This window comes from Ctenopharyngodon idella, chromosome 2 (genome assembly GCF_019924925.1).
Source record: "Ctenopharyngodon idella isolate HZGC_01 chromosome 2, HZGC01, whole genome shotgun sequence".
Classification (NCBI taxonomy): domain Eukaryota; kingdom Metazoa; phylum Chordata; class Actinopteri; order Cypriniformes; family Xenocyprididae; genus Ctenopharyngodon; species Ctenopharyngodon idella.
The window spans coordinates 22,843,658-22,861,183 of NC_067221.1; the positions used below are offsets into that span (position 1 = coordinate 22,843,658).

The 17,526-nt window shown below is 36.0% G+C and overlaps 1 protein-coding gene across 1 annotated transcript in view; it reads left to right on the plus strand.

Annotated features, from left to right (window-relative positions):
* Nucleotides 1-17,526, plus strand: part of pigk (phosphatidylinositol glycan anchor biosynthesis, class K) — a 52,701-nt gene that overhangs the window by 27,257 nt on the left and 7,918 nt on the right. Inside the window, exon 10 of the mRNA XM_051914447.1 lies at nucleotides 7,523-7,598. Coding sequence (XP_051770407.1) covers nucleotides 7,523-7,598 — 76 coding nt within the window. The remainder of the gene's footprint in view (nucleotides 1-7,522; nucleotides 7,599-17,526) is intronic.

Sequence of the window (17,526 nt, forward strand, 5' to 3'; positions counted from 1 at the left end):
TATCATTTGTCACCTCTAAAACACCACTATGTCCAACTGTCTACCATTGACAAGCATTATACGACTGACAGACCGTAACGGTTGGAGTTAAAAATCATCATTTGTGTTCTACTGAAGAACAAACTCACCTACATCTTGGATGCCCTGGGGGTAAGCACATAAACATCAAAATAAAATACTGTGTGTAGTACCTGGATGATCCACGACTGTTTTTTTTTTTGTTTTTTTTGTTTTTTTAATGTGATGGTTGTTCATGAGTCCCTTGTTTGTCTTGTTGAAGACTTTTTGAATTTGAAGATCAAGGTAAATTGTACTTAATTTGTCTTCCGGGAAACATGCAAGTATCTTCTGTTGCTTCCGAAGGGCAGTACTAAATGGGGAAAAAAAAAGAAAAGAAAAGATATTTAAACAAAATAAGAAAAATTTGGAAATCTTCATCCTGTTCAAAAGTCTTCACCCCCTGACTCTTAATGCATCGTGTTTCCTTCTGGATCATCAGTGAATGTTCAAATCTTTTTTAATAGTTGTGTTTGAGTCCCTCAATTGTCCACAGTGTGAAAAGATGGATCTCAAAATCATACAGTCACTGCTGGAAAGGGTTCACATATACAAAAAATGCTTGAAAACTGAAAAATCTGCAGGACCTGGAGGATTTTTCTGAAGAACATTGGGCAGCTTGACTGTTCAGGACAAACAAGGGACTCATGAACAACCGTCACAAAAACAAAAAACAAGTCGTAGATCATCCAGGTAACGACACAGTATTAAGAACCAATGGATCACAAACTTTTAAACGGGGCCATTTTAATAAATTCAGCTATTTTTTTTTTTCTTGTCGACTATACACAAACATCTTTTATGTAAAATATCTTACTCAGGACAGTACTAAATAGAAAATAACACATTTTCTACCAGTTTTGTGAACCTAAATAGCGCATAGATGACTTTCTTTCTTTATTTATTTATTTATTTATTCATTTATTTATTCATTCATTTTGTAATTTGACAGCCATTTTTTTTTTATAGTCAAGTTTATATTTATACTTATATAGTGCTTTATTCAATACAAATTGCTTTAAAGCAGCTAATGTCATTCAGCTCAAGTCAGTTCAGTTGAGTGTCAACCCAGCATCAAATTATATTTAAGAAGTAGCAAAGATAGTCTTCAAAAAATGTTGTTCAACTGAAAAAAAAATCATACTGGTTTGGAACTGCATGAGGGTGAGTAAATGATGACAGAATATTCCTTTTTGGGTGGACTATCCCTTTAAGTTTAAGCATACGCAGTAGAACATCATGTTCCCCAGTGTTTAAAAGCATCGCAACTCTTATTTTCCCCCTCCATGAGATGTCTCTCTGTTGTATGGCAGTAGAGGCGTGACGACAGTAAATCATTCCGTAGCCATCCTGTTTTCCACCTGCTTTCCTCCGTAGTCTTCGCTGCTGTATCAGAGGGCTTCCATTAGGTAAATTAAGTTTTACAGAAGAGGCTGGTTTAATAGACTCCCCACTCATCTTTGATACGTGCCCACTCTTTATGAGATTGTTTTGTAATTCAGGTTTGCCCAGGGTGATGATGTTGACTGCCTAGCGCAGGTCTCAAGTCTCAAAGTAATTAAATGTCAGGTGATGTTACGAAATGAAAAATAAATCAGGAGGTGTGGCGTGGGCATAAAAGAAATGAAAGTGTGCTCTCAGTACACACTCGCCCCCTCTCTAGACACTTTCTGATGGTTTTTCATATGCATTTACCAAAACTCTTTAAAATTAAAAATTCATCGTAAAAATAGTTGAAAAATTGCAGTGACAGATGTTGAATAATTTTGCGTCTCTTAAATGATTCATTAGCTGCATTGCAACATATTTTCAAACTGCTTAAACGCTTAGTAGTGGTGTTTACCTAGGAAAGCAACACTGATAATGCTCATGCTTAAGATTTTAAACAAAAATATAAAGGTGCATTCAAACTAACATCAGTTTCAATTGGCAAATCGACAGGAGGTCATTCGTTTTCAGTGAGTTGGTGATTTCCAGCTGCATGAGCAAGGACTTTAAAGTCTGCATGAGCCAGAAGTTGCGACCCACTTTACTTCAGTGTTGTCATATTTTCAAGTGAAACAGAATATTGAATTATAAAAAATAGATGTCAGGGCTTGATTTCCAAGCCATCAAACTGATGTCCTCAGATAAAAAACACAATTCCAGAGCAGAAGCACATTTTTAGATTTTGACTTAAAATTATGAAAACAATTTTAGTTAATTTGCACAGATTAATTATTCACTACAAAAATAGTAATGTGCGCTAAATAAAATCATGTCACTTTTGATTTCACGAAGACTTTAAGGGCATGACATAGCAATCCGACAATCGGCTGTCATCCAATGTCGGGCATTGTTGAGCACTAGTCAGGCTCCTGTTGTCGGCTTTTCGGTCGATTGAGCATGTTGAATCAGTGGTGTAGCCTTTTGGTGGGTCAGATCATACTACTATATAGTATGTCACAGTATCAACACTTTACTTTCCCATGAGGCCACTGCAGAGGATTTGTGAATGACGAGACGCAACTGATGCTGGTGGTCATGTGATAAGGGCAACATAGCAAATGTAGTATGTCCAGATTACATTCATACTATACAAATACCATATAGAACATATATTTAAGTGGTTACAAAGTAATTACTTATTCAAAATAAGTACCTACTAAAGAGGTGCGACGCAAGTGTTTTTTGCTAGTTTCAGCCCGACGCCTGACGACGTCATTTTCATGTCCTGCACCACATTGTTTAAATAGCAAATGTCAAACATTTATGCGCCCATGGGCGTGCTGATCTGAAAACGAGGTGTGTTCAGGTGCATTGTTGGCGCTAGGGCTGGGCGATATGGCAAAAAAATAAAATCTCCATTTTTTTCAGAATGATTAACCGATTCATGATTACGATTTCGATTTTTTTTTTTTTTTTTTTTTTTTTAACTGTTTAACTAGTCTTAACTACTACAATATGATTTAAGTAACATTCTCAATCTGGTTAAAAAAAATTCCATTCCAAGTGCACCACACATGAAGTGATCAACATGGTGTAAATGTAAAACAATTTGTTAAATATCTTTGTAGAAATATGCCTGAAATATGAAGGCAAATGTTGTACAAACTTACCTTAAACACATCATATATACTCAGAAATAATATAAAATAAGAAAATGCCGAAAAGTAATAGCAATAAATAACACCAGCAATAGGCTATTATTACCAGCAAATGCAGCTTTCAGCCTGTCACCATCATGCAAACATGAAATATCAAACAGGTTTACAGGTTTTTGCATTCCATTGCGCTATTTGTCCTATTGTTTTTATGTTTGATGGACATGTTTAGGTGTTGCACTTGTGTCTCGCGTCTTTGGCAGCGTCTCAACCATGAAACGGCATTCTAAAAACACGGCAATCAAGTAAAAAAAAAAAAAAAAGTTCAACTCGTGTTTAATAACTTTGCCTTTTTTTTTTTTTCTCATTCCACTGCCTGCGTCTCATTTTTATAATGCAATAATGCATTTCTGAATGAACAGCCGCTTAAGAATAGTGATGTGTTCTACATTCATAGAGCGTCACATGAGAGCGGTTAATCAGGCGCGCCGGCGCCATCATGAGATCGGATCATTTTCTTCTCCTAATACGGTTATCATTGCTGTATTGTCAACATGTCTAATTGTAATGCTAGCTAACATTTTTATTCAAAATCGCAATTTTTCATTTAAAAAAATAATAAAATCAAGGCAAAACATTAAATTTGAATGAATCGAAAAAATCGGAAAAATCGCCCAGCCCTAGTTGCCGCCTTACTATTTTGAGGCAACTGAAATAGACTGCGCCATTGACCAACTGAAACCTGGTCTAAAATCAATGGCGCAATATTTGTTTTGTTATTTTAAGAGCGCTTTAGTAATATGCGCCAATATGCGGGTGCACGACGTGCGTACGCTCTGCTTATTACACACACAGGTATGCGCAGTAGCACACAAACATGCCAATATTAAAAATAAAAGGATTACAATGTAGAAGATTATAATTGTGTGCATAAAGATAAAAATGCTTTGGTGGAATCCGACTTTTCCCGTAGATGGTTTGCTCACGCGCTTTAACCTCGCGCACGAGCAGATCCGTTTCCTCGCTAGAGAAGCCTTCAGTTTTTCCACTTGCAGATTCCGCCATGTAAATAGTGAATCTGCCATGGCGTGAGCGCAACTGGCTTTTAAAGGGAATGGGAGATGAGACTCTGATTGGTTTATTGCACATTACACCCAAAACACACCCATTACTCATTAAGAGAATAGGGACAACCCTTTTAGATCACGCCCCGCAAACCATTTTTCCCGTCCTTAAACTAGCAAAAGTGGATTTGGACATGCCCTAAGCGCACTTGCGCTGTGCGCTTTAGACCATGCGCTTAGATCGTTTAAATAGGGCCCTATGATTTTGGATGCAGCCTAAGGCTCTTCTCATTGTATATTCACAGTCCTAGCTCTTACGGTTTTCTTTTTTGAATGATGAATACAGATGATGAATACTGCCACCTCCTGGCATGGAGAGTTATTTCCTCCCACATAGATGCAGAACGTACGTGCTAGTTGGCTGACGACTGTAGTCTTTGCAGTGTGCTCAAGCGCAAACGAAACTTTTTGACCCAGACGTGGACAATGTGAGGTGACACCACAGTTGATTTTTGTCACTGCTAGTTCTTTGATGTCTGTTTGGTGTGCTTGGTCCTTGAAGCAAATACGATGCGATGTAGCAACAGCCATTGGAAGTAATACAGTTGGATAGTGCAGCTGAGTAGCAACTAGTGCTGGGTATTGAGTCAAAGTTCACGTTTCGATTCGATTTAGATTCACATTAGTTTCAGTTCCGATCTCGAATCAATTTGATTTTATATTGATCATTTGTATATATTTCAGGTATAGTACATGAATGCTACAAGAAAAAATATGGTCATTGAATGGCTTTTCTGAGGTAAATGCAGTGTTATGTGACATTGTTTACAAGCTGTTTTATTGACATATTTCCGCATTTAAAACACTGATTGAGTGATTACATGAGACATGATACATTTCTGTAAGTTGTACTTTATCTTTCAGCAAAATGAAAATGGATTTAAATCTAGAAAGATTTTCAACTATTTTCAGCCCTAGTAGCAATCCCGCAGATAATCTGTCAAGGTACACGGTTCAAATACAGTGTTGAATGAATACAGTGTTGTTTTAACCACTGCAGCTGCAGAACTTATCTGCGTGTGGAATGTAATTTCAAACTCCAAGTCCCTCCCCACAGGATGGGACAATATTGTTTATATTGGTATTCACTGATGTTGCAAACTTATCTGAAAAATAACAAAGGACATAAACATGAGATGTGCTTTACATTAAGCGCTTTAAACTAAATCATTAACATAACATACATGGTATGCCCTACTGTCAAATGTGTGTGTGTTTAAAATGTTTGAGATGTTTACGGTTGTATACTTAGAAATTTATGCAGGTATTTCCATTTCGCATAAAGGATTATCCTGACAGCAAGAGAGTGTATCTTTAACTAGCGCCGGCGGCGCACGCGCAAAATAGATTGAACAGATTAGAATGAGAGCGCAATAATTCCAACCTTATCCTAAAATATTTTGCTAACATACAGTATTTTTTATCCAAAGGTGTAAGCACTTAAAATCTCTTCCGCCAATTACAACAGCAGCATAAACTGCAGGGTATGTTGGTGACAGTTGCAACAACGTTGACAGACTTTTTTTATTTAAAGACAGACATAGTTTTTTCAGTAAACCACTGTTTAATACAATAAATAAATAAATATATATATATATATATATATATATATATATATATATACACACACACACACACACACACATATATATATATATATATATATATATATAAATATTATATATATATATATAAAATATATTTGCTTCCTTCTGTACCCAAATCATACCGATCCGTGACTTAAAAAGCGAGGTATGTACCAAACCGTCATATTTGTGTACTGTTACACCCCTAGTAACCATACCGCTTGGACTACATACATGAATTACACCCCAAATTGTGTGGCTTGTTGAGGAGATTCTCATCAAGGATTTGAAGGATAGTTCTGAGAACTTGGGATCGGAATGTCATAAAGAGAGTGGGCTCTTTTGACTCTTTTAAAACCACAAAACAATCACTGCAGAAAACCCTTGCAACCACTTAGAAATGCTAAAAAACAATTCAGAACATATTAGCAACCTCATTGTTGGCATTGTGGAGATTTGCATGGGGAAACACCACTCGCATTTTGTTCTGAAAACGTAAATGAAAAATTATAGTTTGTATTATTATTACTTGTTAGAATGAAACAAGTTGTTACATTGCTACTGCAATGTTTTTATTGCTGTTATATTGCTGGTGTGCAGATGTTGTAGCTGGCAGGCTCACAGTAAATAATCTTGCTGTGTTCCTGTTGCTTTTCCATTTTGCAGTAATTCAAGTCTAGCCATTTAAACTGAGACCAAAAGTGGTTCAGTGTGGCTATACCATACACATGGTTAGAATGACAGGCCATTTTGTCACCTAATAGAAAAAGCCTCATCCTGGTGGGCCATGAATTTGCTGCCCAGGTCGCTCATTGAAATACAGGAGTGATTTGTCGGCTGAAATGCTGTGTCCTACTATAGATTACCAATCGCCTCTGCTCTCCAACATATATCTGCACTACACTCGTTTTGTTAACCTCCATTCCTCATTTTTCATGTAAACACTTTTCAGTTCGTTTGCTGTTTGTTCAGTGAATAGCAAAGACACCTCTAAAATTACCTGTCAGTCATCACCCCCATGTCACCCGACGAATATTTGAAAAGCGTGATTTGTTTTATTTGTCCTGCTAACCGTATAATAGTGTTGCTCCATCTAACTCTGGATGCCAAATTTTTTTCAAAAATCTAGTCCAGTGGGATTTCATGTGGGTTTTCTATTGCTTTCTCTTTTCTTCCCTTTATTCATTATAAAGGAAAGTTGTTTTTGTTTTGGTACCTTCCACTCCAGATCATACTCTGTCTCAGTCAGTTGTTGTGTGGAATTGAGCACTGCATCCTGAATTCAATTTCAGCAGCCACTCATGTATGAAGCTGCAGACAGACGGGCTGAAACAGACTATTTCGTCTGGTCCTGTCTCTGAGCTTTGCTGGCCCACATGAGGGCCAAAACATCATCCCACTACTCAAATGAACAGCCTGGGCAATTTTGGAAGGGGATGGCTGTATACGTTGGTGAGGCTTTGGCTTCTTCAGCCCATTGCATAGTAATGTGGCTAAATTAGAGAGGCTTCAATTTTACGGAAGACAAAACAAGCAATTTGTTTAGTCTGAAAATACGGTTTTGTTGTTTTACCACACAGTCAGACTTTAAAAACAGTACATTTAAAAAGGACTTGTTTTGTCTGCTGTAAAGACAGTTGCTTCTTCATGTTTTGTTTTTTTTTTTCTTCAGGTCTGGAAGTGGCGATCTACAGATCGAATCATTGACGTATGTGGACCAACTTCCAGTGGCTGAAATTATTCATCAGGTAAGTCTAAATGTTAAATGTTGTTGGAATATATAAATAAGGGAAATGGTTGATATGATCCATGACTCTGAACGTTTTAAATGTTGTAATGTAATTAATCATTAGATAGTATTTCTTCTTCAACTTTGTGAATCGCTTTTTTAATGAATGTACATTTATATCACTATACTTATGTGTTTTATTATTCTGGCATGAAATTACAGGAAATTAGCTTACACAGCTGTTTGGTTTTTAATAGAGCTGCTAAGGGAGTGACTGTAATTTTGAGATCTGCTTTCACAATCCATTGTTTTATTTTGCTGGTGTAGCAAATGCTGGTGCAAAAAACTATATTTGCTATGCTCTTTCATTCATTTAGCAGTATATCCTACTATAGTTTACTTTTGAGTGGTATTTTCATATAATTTACATCAGATAATTTATTAAATCACTTTATTCTAGTCCCTGTGTCTGTCTAATTGCATAAGATATGTTTCTGGCCTTAGAGAGGTCTGATTTTATTTAGAGCATTCACATATCAGCCAAAATCCTTGCAAACCACCTTGAAAAAAACCAAATGTTTGAGGTGGACACTGACTATTTTAGTGCTTCTCTTAAATTTCTTCTTAAATCTAGAACATATTTCAGGATCCTTTTTAAAGGGGTTGTAAATTCAATTGTGAATGAAAAAGCACCTTTCAATTTTTGATCCAGTGGTTTTTACCATCCAAACCCCAGTGGCTTTAAGAAATCATCTGGAGGACTGCAGCATATTGCGAAGGATTCAGGACTGTAATGAGTCATGACTGTTTTTAGAGTGCTGATATCAAACTGTCATAACGGCGCTTTGCAGATGACATTCATAAATAAGTGAATGTTCTATTCAGGATAAAAAGACTGTGGTAATGCAGGCAGTGTCTGATTATATAGCAGTTATGAGCCGTCCCTCTAGCATTCGTTCAGTCTGGAATCTGATTGGACGCTCCCTCCCACTGCGTGCTGGACTCTATTACTGGCCTCATGCAGACTACATCAGAACCTTTGATCTCTCTATATCCATCTCTATCTTTCTCTTCATCAGTTTTTATAAGTGAGAATGTTGAGCAAAGCTCTCTTTACTCATTCCCTTATTAAAATATTACTTCTGGACAAAATGCCCAAGCATTTGAAATTATTCCGTCTGAAGACCAAACACTATGATCTCAAACGAACTTAATATCTAAATCTCAATATTTCTTAAATCAGTTCTTTATTTGCCATTCCCTGTATGTCCAAACACTTCCATTTTCTCTTTTTGCTTTTGTACCTAAATCCAAATTCCAGTCTCACACTGTTCAGGTATGATTTGGCCCATTCTTCCTGGCAGATATGCTTCAGTTGGATGGTGATTGTGCGCCGGAATTTTCAAACAGAGCAACAGATTCTTGGATTGAGGAAGAAAATGAGTCTTTTGTTGGGTGCTGTGTGGTATGAATAGGCGAATATAGTAAAATACAAACCATCTCTGGCTCAATTCTGCTCTGCTACATGGTTATTAGGGATAATGGCTAAGGCAAAAACCCTTATTATTTCTAAAACTCATACTTCGAGTTATATGAACAATAAACTTGAATATGAATATGAACAAACCCCTAATACAGTGTCCTAACCAGGCATAATGCAATATAAGCTACTTTTTGTCCTAACCAACCACAATATTGAAAAACAGCAAGTAACAGGACATTTGTATGAAACCAGGCACTATTTGTGCACCATACATAGTTCAGTAAAGTCATTGTAATTCTTTTCATCATTAATATGTCTCATTTCTATGTAAATTGACTTTATAGATTGCACCTAATAATATTACTATTTTTTTTTTTTGTAATGTTATGTAAATTGTCTATTGATCATGGCAACAGTAATTCATCAAATGATGATAAAATGATGGAGAAGGGCAGTATAACTCCAAACACCCAGTAACAGTGTTGTCGAGCTCGCTTTCAGTAATTTAAACAACTCATTCTGCTCTCTGGAGCACAGTGGTGGACGAGTGCTGTACAGTGTCAATAAAGTATGCCAGATCACAGTAATGTGCTGTATCCTCTACAATTGAGTGAGATGGAGACACTACCGGTCAAAACTTTGTATAATTACGTAGTTTTTTTTTATTGTTTATGTTTACCAAGTGTGCTTTTATTTGATCAAAAATAAAGTAAAACCAGTCATATTGTGAAATATTATCACAATTTAAAAGAACTGCTTTCTGTTTTAATATTAATTATTCTTTTAATTTTAAAATGTAATTTATCCCTGTGATGGCTAAGCTTATTAAGCTTAAACATGCTTATTTGGTGCTCTATTATTAATAATTACTTTTGGTGCTCAGTTATTAGTATGGAAACTGATTCTTTTATAAATATAAAGTTCAAAAGAACATCACATTTTTAATGTCTTTACTGTCACTTTTGATACATTTTTAAAAATCTTTCTTACTCCTTACTCACCTTCTTTTGAATGGCAGTTTCCGCACAAAAAAAAATTAAGCAGCAAACTCTGATTTCAACATTGGTTATAATAAGAAATTCTTCTTGAGCAATGAATCACCATATTAGAATGATTTCTGAGGGATCATGTGACACTGAAGACTGGAGTAATGATGCTGAAAATTCAGCTTTGCCATTGCAGGAATTATACTAATATTTCACAATAGTACTGTTTTTACTGTATTTTGGATCACATAAATGCAGACTTAGTGAGACTTCTTTCAAAAACATTAAAAAATCGTATTTATTCAAAAGTTTTTACCATTCTTCTAATGAATTGGCTGCTAAAACAGTGTAGACTGCAAATCCGTTCTTAGTGAAATCCCACATGTTTAATTTATTTAACAAATCTAGTCAGTGTATGAGGTCATAGCAGTGGGAACACACTGGGCCGTAACCTTGTCTTTTCTTCCTAGAGCACTTGTTAACCGTGTTGTCTCCTGCGTCAAACTGTCTATCTCTGGTTGAGGATGAGGTTATCCCCTTTGTGCAGCGATCATTCTTGCTTCTAAATCAGGCTTTAAATGTCAGGGACTAATCACAGTGTACTCAGCTGAAAGTGCTTTTCTCCAAACTCAATTACTCTGCTTGTTGTGATGATTTTGCTCTGAGAACGCTTGCTTTCAGCTTTGAATAGTTATTTGTTGGCATGACAGTTTGATGCCTCAGCACTATGGCTTTAGGGAATCAAAGCTGAAGGAGGAGGATGCATGGCTTTACTCCTTTTGTACTTTTTGGCTGGGTTGTGAACCAGTCAAATTGAAAATTTCCTCACTGAATAGCATGAGGTTTGATGGCGGAGTTTCCATTCCAGCAGAATGGAGTACAATTCCAAGCACAAAGTATGATTTACCAGAGAACCAGTTCGCTCAAAAATAAAAATTGTTTTTATTTACTCATGTCATTTTTAAACTCATGACTTTTTATTCTTCTGCAGAATTGCTAAGGAAGAGTTTTGTTGTTGTTGTTGTTTTTGTTTTAAGAATTTGACTAGTTTTTGTTCATGTTATGAACCTCAGTGGGACCCGAAACTTTCAAGCTTCTAGCTGTGTTTTACTTGATATCCAGAAGAAATATACTGAGAAATTGTACTTAAAGTGCCTTTATTATGCTTTTTCATATATTACCTGTTATGTAGGATGTAATATAGCTGTTTGTGAAAGTAAAAGGTCCGCAAAGCTTCAAAGATCAAAGTACACGATAAATGAAGTTATTGTCTCCCAAAAGAAAGAACCAATTCTGAAATGAGTCGTCAGTAATTCCTATGTCAGTTTGAAACAAATTTGTATAATGCCAGCCTTTAGTCTTCATTGGCTGCTTGACTCAAAATCATAAATCACTAATCATTAACTGTTCACACTTGATTCAAGATCACAATGGTTATTATAAAAACACGTTAGTTTAAGGTCTATGTCTGAAAGGGATAGTTCACCCAAAAATGAGCATGATTGATTGGCTTGTTAGGATAAAGAAAAATTAGGATAAAGAAAAATACTATTTTTATTTCTAAATAATTGTGGAAAGATTTAAGTCATCATGACATATATACTTGAGTAATTGAGTAAAAGTACATGTATTTTGTTTTAACAAAACTCAAGTAAAGTACAAATTCCTAGAATAATCTTTAAGTATACACTCTAAAGCCGAATAAGTTGTCAAAACTCAAAAGAATTGAGGTAATCGGTTACATCAAAATTTTTAAGTTAAAGGTGCAGTATGTAAGAATTCTGTCCGCTAGAGGTCGCTAGAGGTCTATTCAAAACAAAGGCGTAGCTTGATGACGCCAAGTTTGAGAGCGGAATCTTGGGACATGTGGTCTTCAACTCAACGGACGGTGCAAAAGAATAGGGTTAGGACTCGGGAAGAAATCATGTTCATGGATGCGATTATTAATGTTACTGTGGTATGAAGCAGAGCAGGACCGAGTGTTGTGGGAGCTGAATGAGGCAGCTGGAACGATTGTGCAACACACCGCGAGCAGCAGAACTTTTATAATGCCACAGTCGCCGGTGCCGCTTCTGCTTTTCCGGTCATGAGTATGAGGTAACGCAGCTCTGTTTATCATATTAGATACATTTGAGTGTGTTGAAAATGTTATAACGTTACTGTGTGCGTTCGCTCAGTGGCTGCTGTGAGACACACTGTGTGCACACTGCAGTAAGCTAGATCGATTTTAGAATATCATTAAATGCTGGATGGCTTGTGTTGATAAATGGCATGCAATTCATTTTAAAACGTATTGTATGATGGAGAAAATTCTGTATTACTGTTACTAAAAATAAAGCTGCATCTGATTATGCTATGTTAGCTACTTGACAAAATGGTGTTTTGCTCTGAGGCATGGTAAAGCATGGTACTCGCAAAAAATCAAGAAAATTAGATTTAAACAATAAGACTAAACGTGTTGAGCTATATAACAACAATTAGTTTTATGTCTATAAATATATCAAAACAGTTGTTCCCTTGTCTATTAAAACGTGTAATATATTAAAGCGTCTTTGGTGTTTCCATGGTTTCTACAAAATAAAACCGGAAACCGTGGCAGACCGACTGTTAACGTGGGTATGACGCAATTGACAGGCAACTCCTCACACGTCCTGGAGCCTTGCAATTTTCTCGTGACTTACAAATAGTTGGAAACATTTGGGATATTGTAAGTACTCAAGTGAACAAAATATATAACACTGGCCTAGTGGTTTTTGGATATTTTACTGCAAAAATCTTACATATTGCACCTTTAAGAATGGCAAAGTTTAAGTAAGCAGAACTGGCAGAACTGGAGTTTTAATTTGTACTCATACATTTTAATTGCTCTTAAGCTCTTATTTGAGTAAGCCAATTCATATATTTAACTTAAAATATCATGTAATCTCCAGCTTTAAAAAGAAAGTTCTAAATACTCATAAAAGTTAATTTGATTGAACTAATTTGTTTAATTTAAGTTTACCCTACTTAAACCAATTAATTATTTTGAGCATTAGGGTTTACTTGAAGTACTACTAAATACTTTACTCCTCTGTTCATACAGTATCTATACACAAATATTGAGTAGCTTTATAGAGGTGTTCATCTCCAGTATGTATATTATGCTAACTAGTCAGAATACTCTTGATATCACTACACTCAAAAAAAAAATGGTACGTTGGATTTACTTAATTTTTTTTATGTCAACAGGTTCCATGTCATTTGGTTATGTTGCATTTAATTAACATTATTCATTTCAGTTAACTTAAATGTATTACATAAGGTTAACTCAATGCCATTTAGTTGAATCAGGTTAACATTCTTAATTGTGTCCAAAACCATTAAGTTTAATTATCCTAAAATTAATATCAAACAAAAATTAAAACAAGTAATTCAAAATTGATTAGTTTATTTAGTGAATGCGTTTAAGAATAATTTTCACAACTTTTACAAAATCTTTACTCTGTAAAGACTCTTATTGTTAGGTGTTAGCCAGAAGATGGTTTTATTCCATCTATGGCATGCCCAAAAGAGTTGTTTTTATTCTTAAAACAACTTTCATTGTTGTTAGCAGGTCCTCAACCCAAGCACATGCTCTACACTTCACTACAATGGTAACCCCAAAACTATTAACATAACAGAAACTTTTAAATACCAACATAATAGAACAGTAAACATTAAAAAGTCTCTCCATTTTCTCATGTTGCTAAAAACTGCTTAAAATAACACTTTATTTCAACATTTACTCTCCCAGATCAGTCCCTTTGCAAAGCATGATGGGAAGTGAAAGTCCTGTTTGATTGAATCCTGGTTGAGTTTACTTGATTGAAACTTGTTATTTTAATATGAAAACATCAAGTTAAGTCAAAAAGTAATAGTTTTCAAGTCAATTTAACATGAAGCAATTAAATTTGAACCAGAAACCTAATACAATGGTGTTGAATCAAAATAAGTTGTTTAAATAAAGTGAACAGCATCAAAAAATAATTTTTTTGAGTGTACTCAACTGTTGGACGCAGTCCAGTTAGCACTTATAGTGGAGAAAATGGTCTTTCTCACCCTCAAACAAGCACATTGTCATGATAATTTGTTATTGATGTAATTGGAATATTTTTTAAAAATGAAGACATTTAAATGCTGCTGCAGAAATTTGCAACTGTATCTTGTTGTTTAAACAGAATAAGATTATTTTACCATTCTTATGTATTATGGTATCATTAACTGTTTTTTTTTTTTTTTTTTTTTAATAGTCACTTCACATTCCTGATGGATTTGGTTGTTTTAAATGTCTTTGGATTATTAAACATTATTACTCAGCTTTCTGGAATACTCAATTCTCATTGGTCAATTACAGCACTCTGTGATCAAATGCATAAGGAATAATTGACAACAGACTGTTCAATTATTTATAATATAATATGTGCACTTTACCACAATTTCCTGAATAAGTAGCAAGTTAATACTGACAACAAGGTTTTGTGTTGTAGTGTGTGAGAGAGGAAGAGAGAGTGGGGATGTGCTTTCCGCAGATAATAAAAAAAAAAAAAAAAATGGAAATTGTTTATTTGCTTTGGCCTATGTCTTTGTTTTTTTTTCTGTATCTTTTGCTGTGGTAGACTGTACATCATTTTGAAATAACTGAAATTATTTGGCAAAGTGTAATGGAACTGTAATGCGGTCCAGATCTGCTTCTACTTCACAATCACGCAGTTATCGAAACGTGTCAGAGAAGCAGAATCACATGAAATGCAGTCAATCTCCAGGTTTATTTTGCAATAATGACCAGCTCACCTGGCTGATGCTATGCGGTTCAGGTGTTCTGAGTGTTTTTAGCATGTTGCTATGATGTCGCTTGGGAGTTCTGTATAGTTACTTCCTGGTACAAGTTAAAAGATTCCACACTCCAAGTCTCTTTGATATTCTGGTCTCTCACGTTCCTCCTGCAGTGTCTGAAAATTTTTACCCATTTCATCATTCGCCAGGTGAAAATGTCTGATCCCATAACTGACTATCAAAGGACTGTGTCCCTTATTTGTGAGTGCGGTCCCAACATCATAATCTAAACAATTTTTTAGCTGATTTTTCAAGTGCTAATAATCCCACTTATTCTTCCTCTTCCTCATTATCGTAGCTCTCTTCCTCTTCCTCATTATCGTAGGTCTAGTTAACTCTAGCTCAGTTCCTCGACTGCTCCCGGAGGTAGACTGAGCAGTCTGTCAGAGTCAATCCATCAGTCCGTGTTCAGCCATGTGAGAAGCCCCCTTATGTACAGTCTTCACCCTCCCATTTCCCTCTTACTTGCAGAGGTTAACTCCCTCAGCACTCAGGACGTCTCCTCTGCTGTCCTCCACACTCAGCTGCAATGTATTATGCAGATAAAGGCCACTCATTATTGCTGTCCGTACTGTCTGTTCAAGCAAAAGACATCGTCTTGCAGCATGTAATTATGCTGAGTATAAAGTAAAAAATGTTAAGAAGGTACAAGTGTGCTGATGTCATAATGAAGAAAAAAGCCAAATTTAAAGGGATCCCCGGGTATTAAGACTTGTATGGCTTAAAATAATGCAACACAACTCAGAATATAAAATACGATGCCACATGGTGCGGCATTTGATTGTAATTTTCAGTCGAAGGAGAAAGAGGAGAAATATGGGAAGATGTCTGTGGACTTAAAATAAATAAAACTTCCTAAAGACCCGTATCTTTGTTCTCTCCACTTTAGCCCTGACGCCTTTGGGGTTTTTAGTAGACCACAGCTACTGAAAGAGCTTACAGTTGGCATTGGATACAAGTGTAGGCTAGGCTTTAACTAAATGCCGCACCTGTTGTGGAGACTAACGAGGGCAGCCCATAACACATCTCGATTGAGACAGACTGGCTCAAAGCTCGTGTGTGCTGTGATGCATGGGATATCTGTGATAGCATAAAACAGTAGCATCTTCTCGGCACCTTTAACGGGACATTCTAAAATGCTTAACATGAAAACGCTTAATGTGAAAAAGCTTAATGTGGCTTAGTTTACTAAGACAGTGTTATTAACAAACCAAACTTAGTAAACACCATACTAATAAAACATACTATGTACAGAAAAGCAGATGAGCCCAGAATATGAACGCAATACGTTTAATTACACGTTAAGCATTTTCCTCCCATAAAGAAAACGCTTAATGTAGGCTACTAAGACAGTGGCATTAAAAGACCAAACTTAGTAAACATACTAATAAAGCATAATATAAAGAAAAATTGTGCAGAATTTAAACTTTTAATATCACTTAAGGCATCTTTACACAGCCGAGTTAAGCCGGGTCTGTACCTGCTCAAAATTCTGTGTAAAGACGCCATGCCGCATAAAAGCAGACCTAAAATACGCCGGGTCTGACCCACCTCAGCCCCTAGTATCAAAGGCGACTCTGATACTGTTTTGGTTCAGTGTAAATGAACGCGAGCTTTTGTCGCACTAAACTACGTCATTTTCATGAGCACGCCTGTCAGCTCAGGCGGCGCGAGAATCAAAAGCGGGAGACAAAAATATAGACCTCTCTTCATATTGTTTTAGGCAAATTAAAAAATGTATACCAACAAGAGACCGTGAAGTAAAAGTGTCCTGTACTCACATCGTGAAGTCTCCGTTTGTAATCTTCTTTTGAAAAGGCATCTGCCTCTTCAAAGGAAAATTACAAACGGAGACTTCACAATGTGAGTACAGGACTGCGCTGCTACATTTCTCTCAGATACGGTAAATGCTTAACCCATTCGGCGTCACTGTAATTGTGTATTGTTATGTTATATTCCAAAAATCCTCTCTTTGAGGATGATATTTTCACCCACACACGACGGTCTGGTGACATCTGCTGTCCTGCCTTAAATGCTAACAAAGGAAGATATTTTGAAGAATGTGTTAAACTGAACAGTTTTGGGGAACCATTGACTTCCATAGTAGTTTTTTTCCTACTATGGAAGTCATGGAAGTCAATGGTGCCCCAAAGTGGCCTGGTTACAAACTTTCTTCAAAATATCTTCCTTTGTGTTTAACCGAACAAAGAAATTTATACAGATTTGGAACAACTTGAGGGTGAGTAAATGATGATAGAATTTTCATTTTTGGGTGAACTATCCCGACGTTAAGCATTTTTTTTTTTTTAACGGTTTTCTATGGGAGGAAAACACTTAACGTGTAATTAAATGCATTGTGTTCATATGGGCTCAACTGCTTTTCTGTACATAGTAAACTTTATTAGTATGATGTTTACTGAGTTTGTTAATATAATAATAATAATAATAATAATTTGTTACATTTATATAGCGCTTTTCTGGGTACTCAAAGCGCTTTACATGGAAGTGGGAATCTCCTCAACCACCACCAATGTGCAGCATCCACCTGGATGATGCGACAGCAGCCATATTGCACCAGAACGCCCACCACACACCAGCTTATTGGTGGAGAGGAGACAGTGTGATGA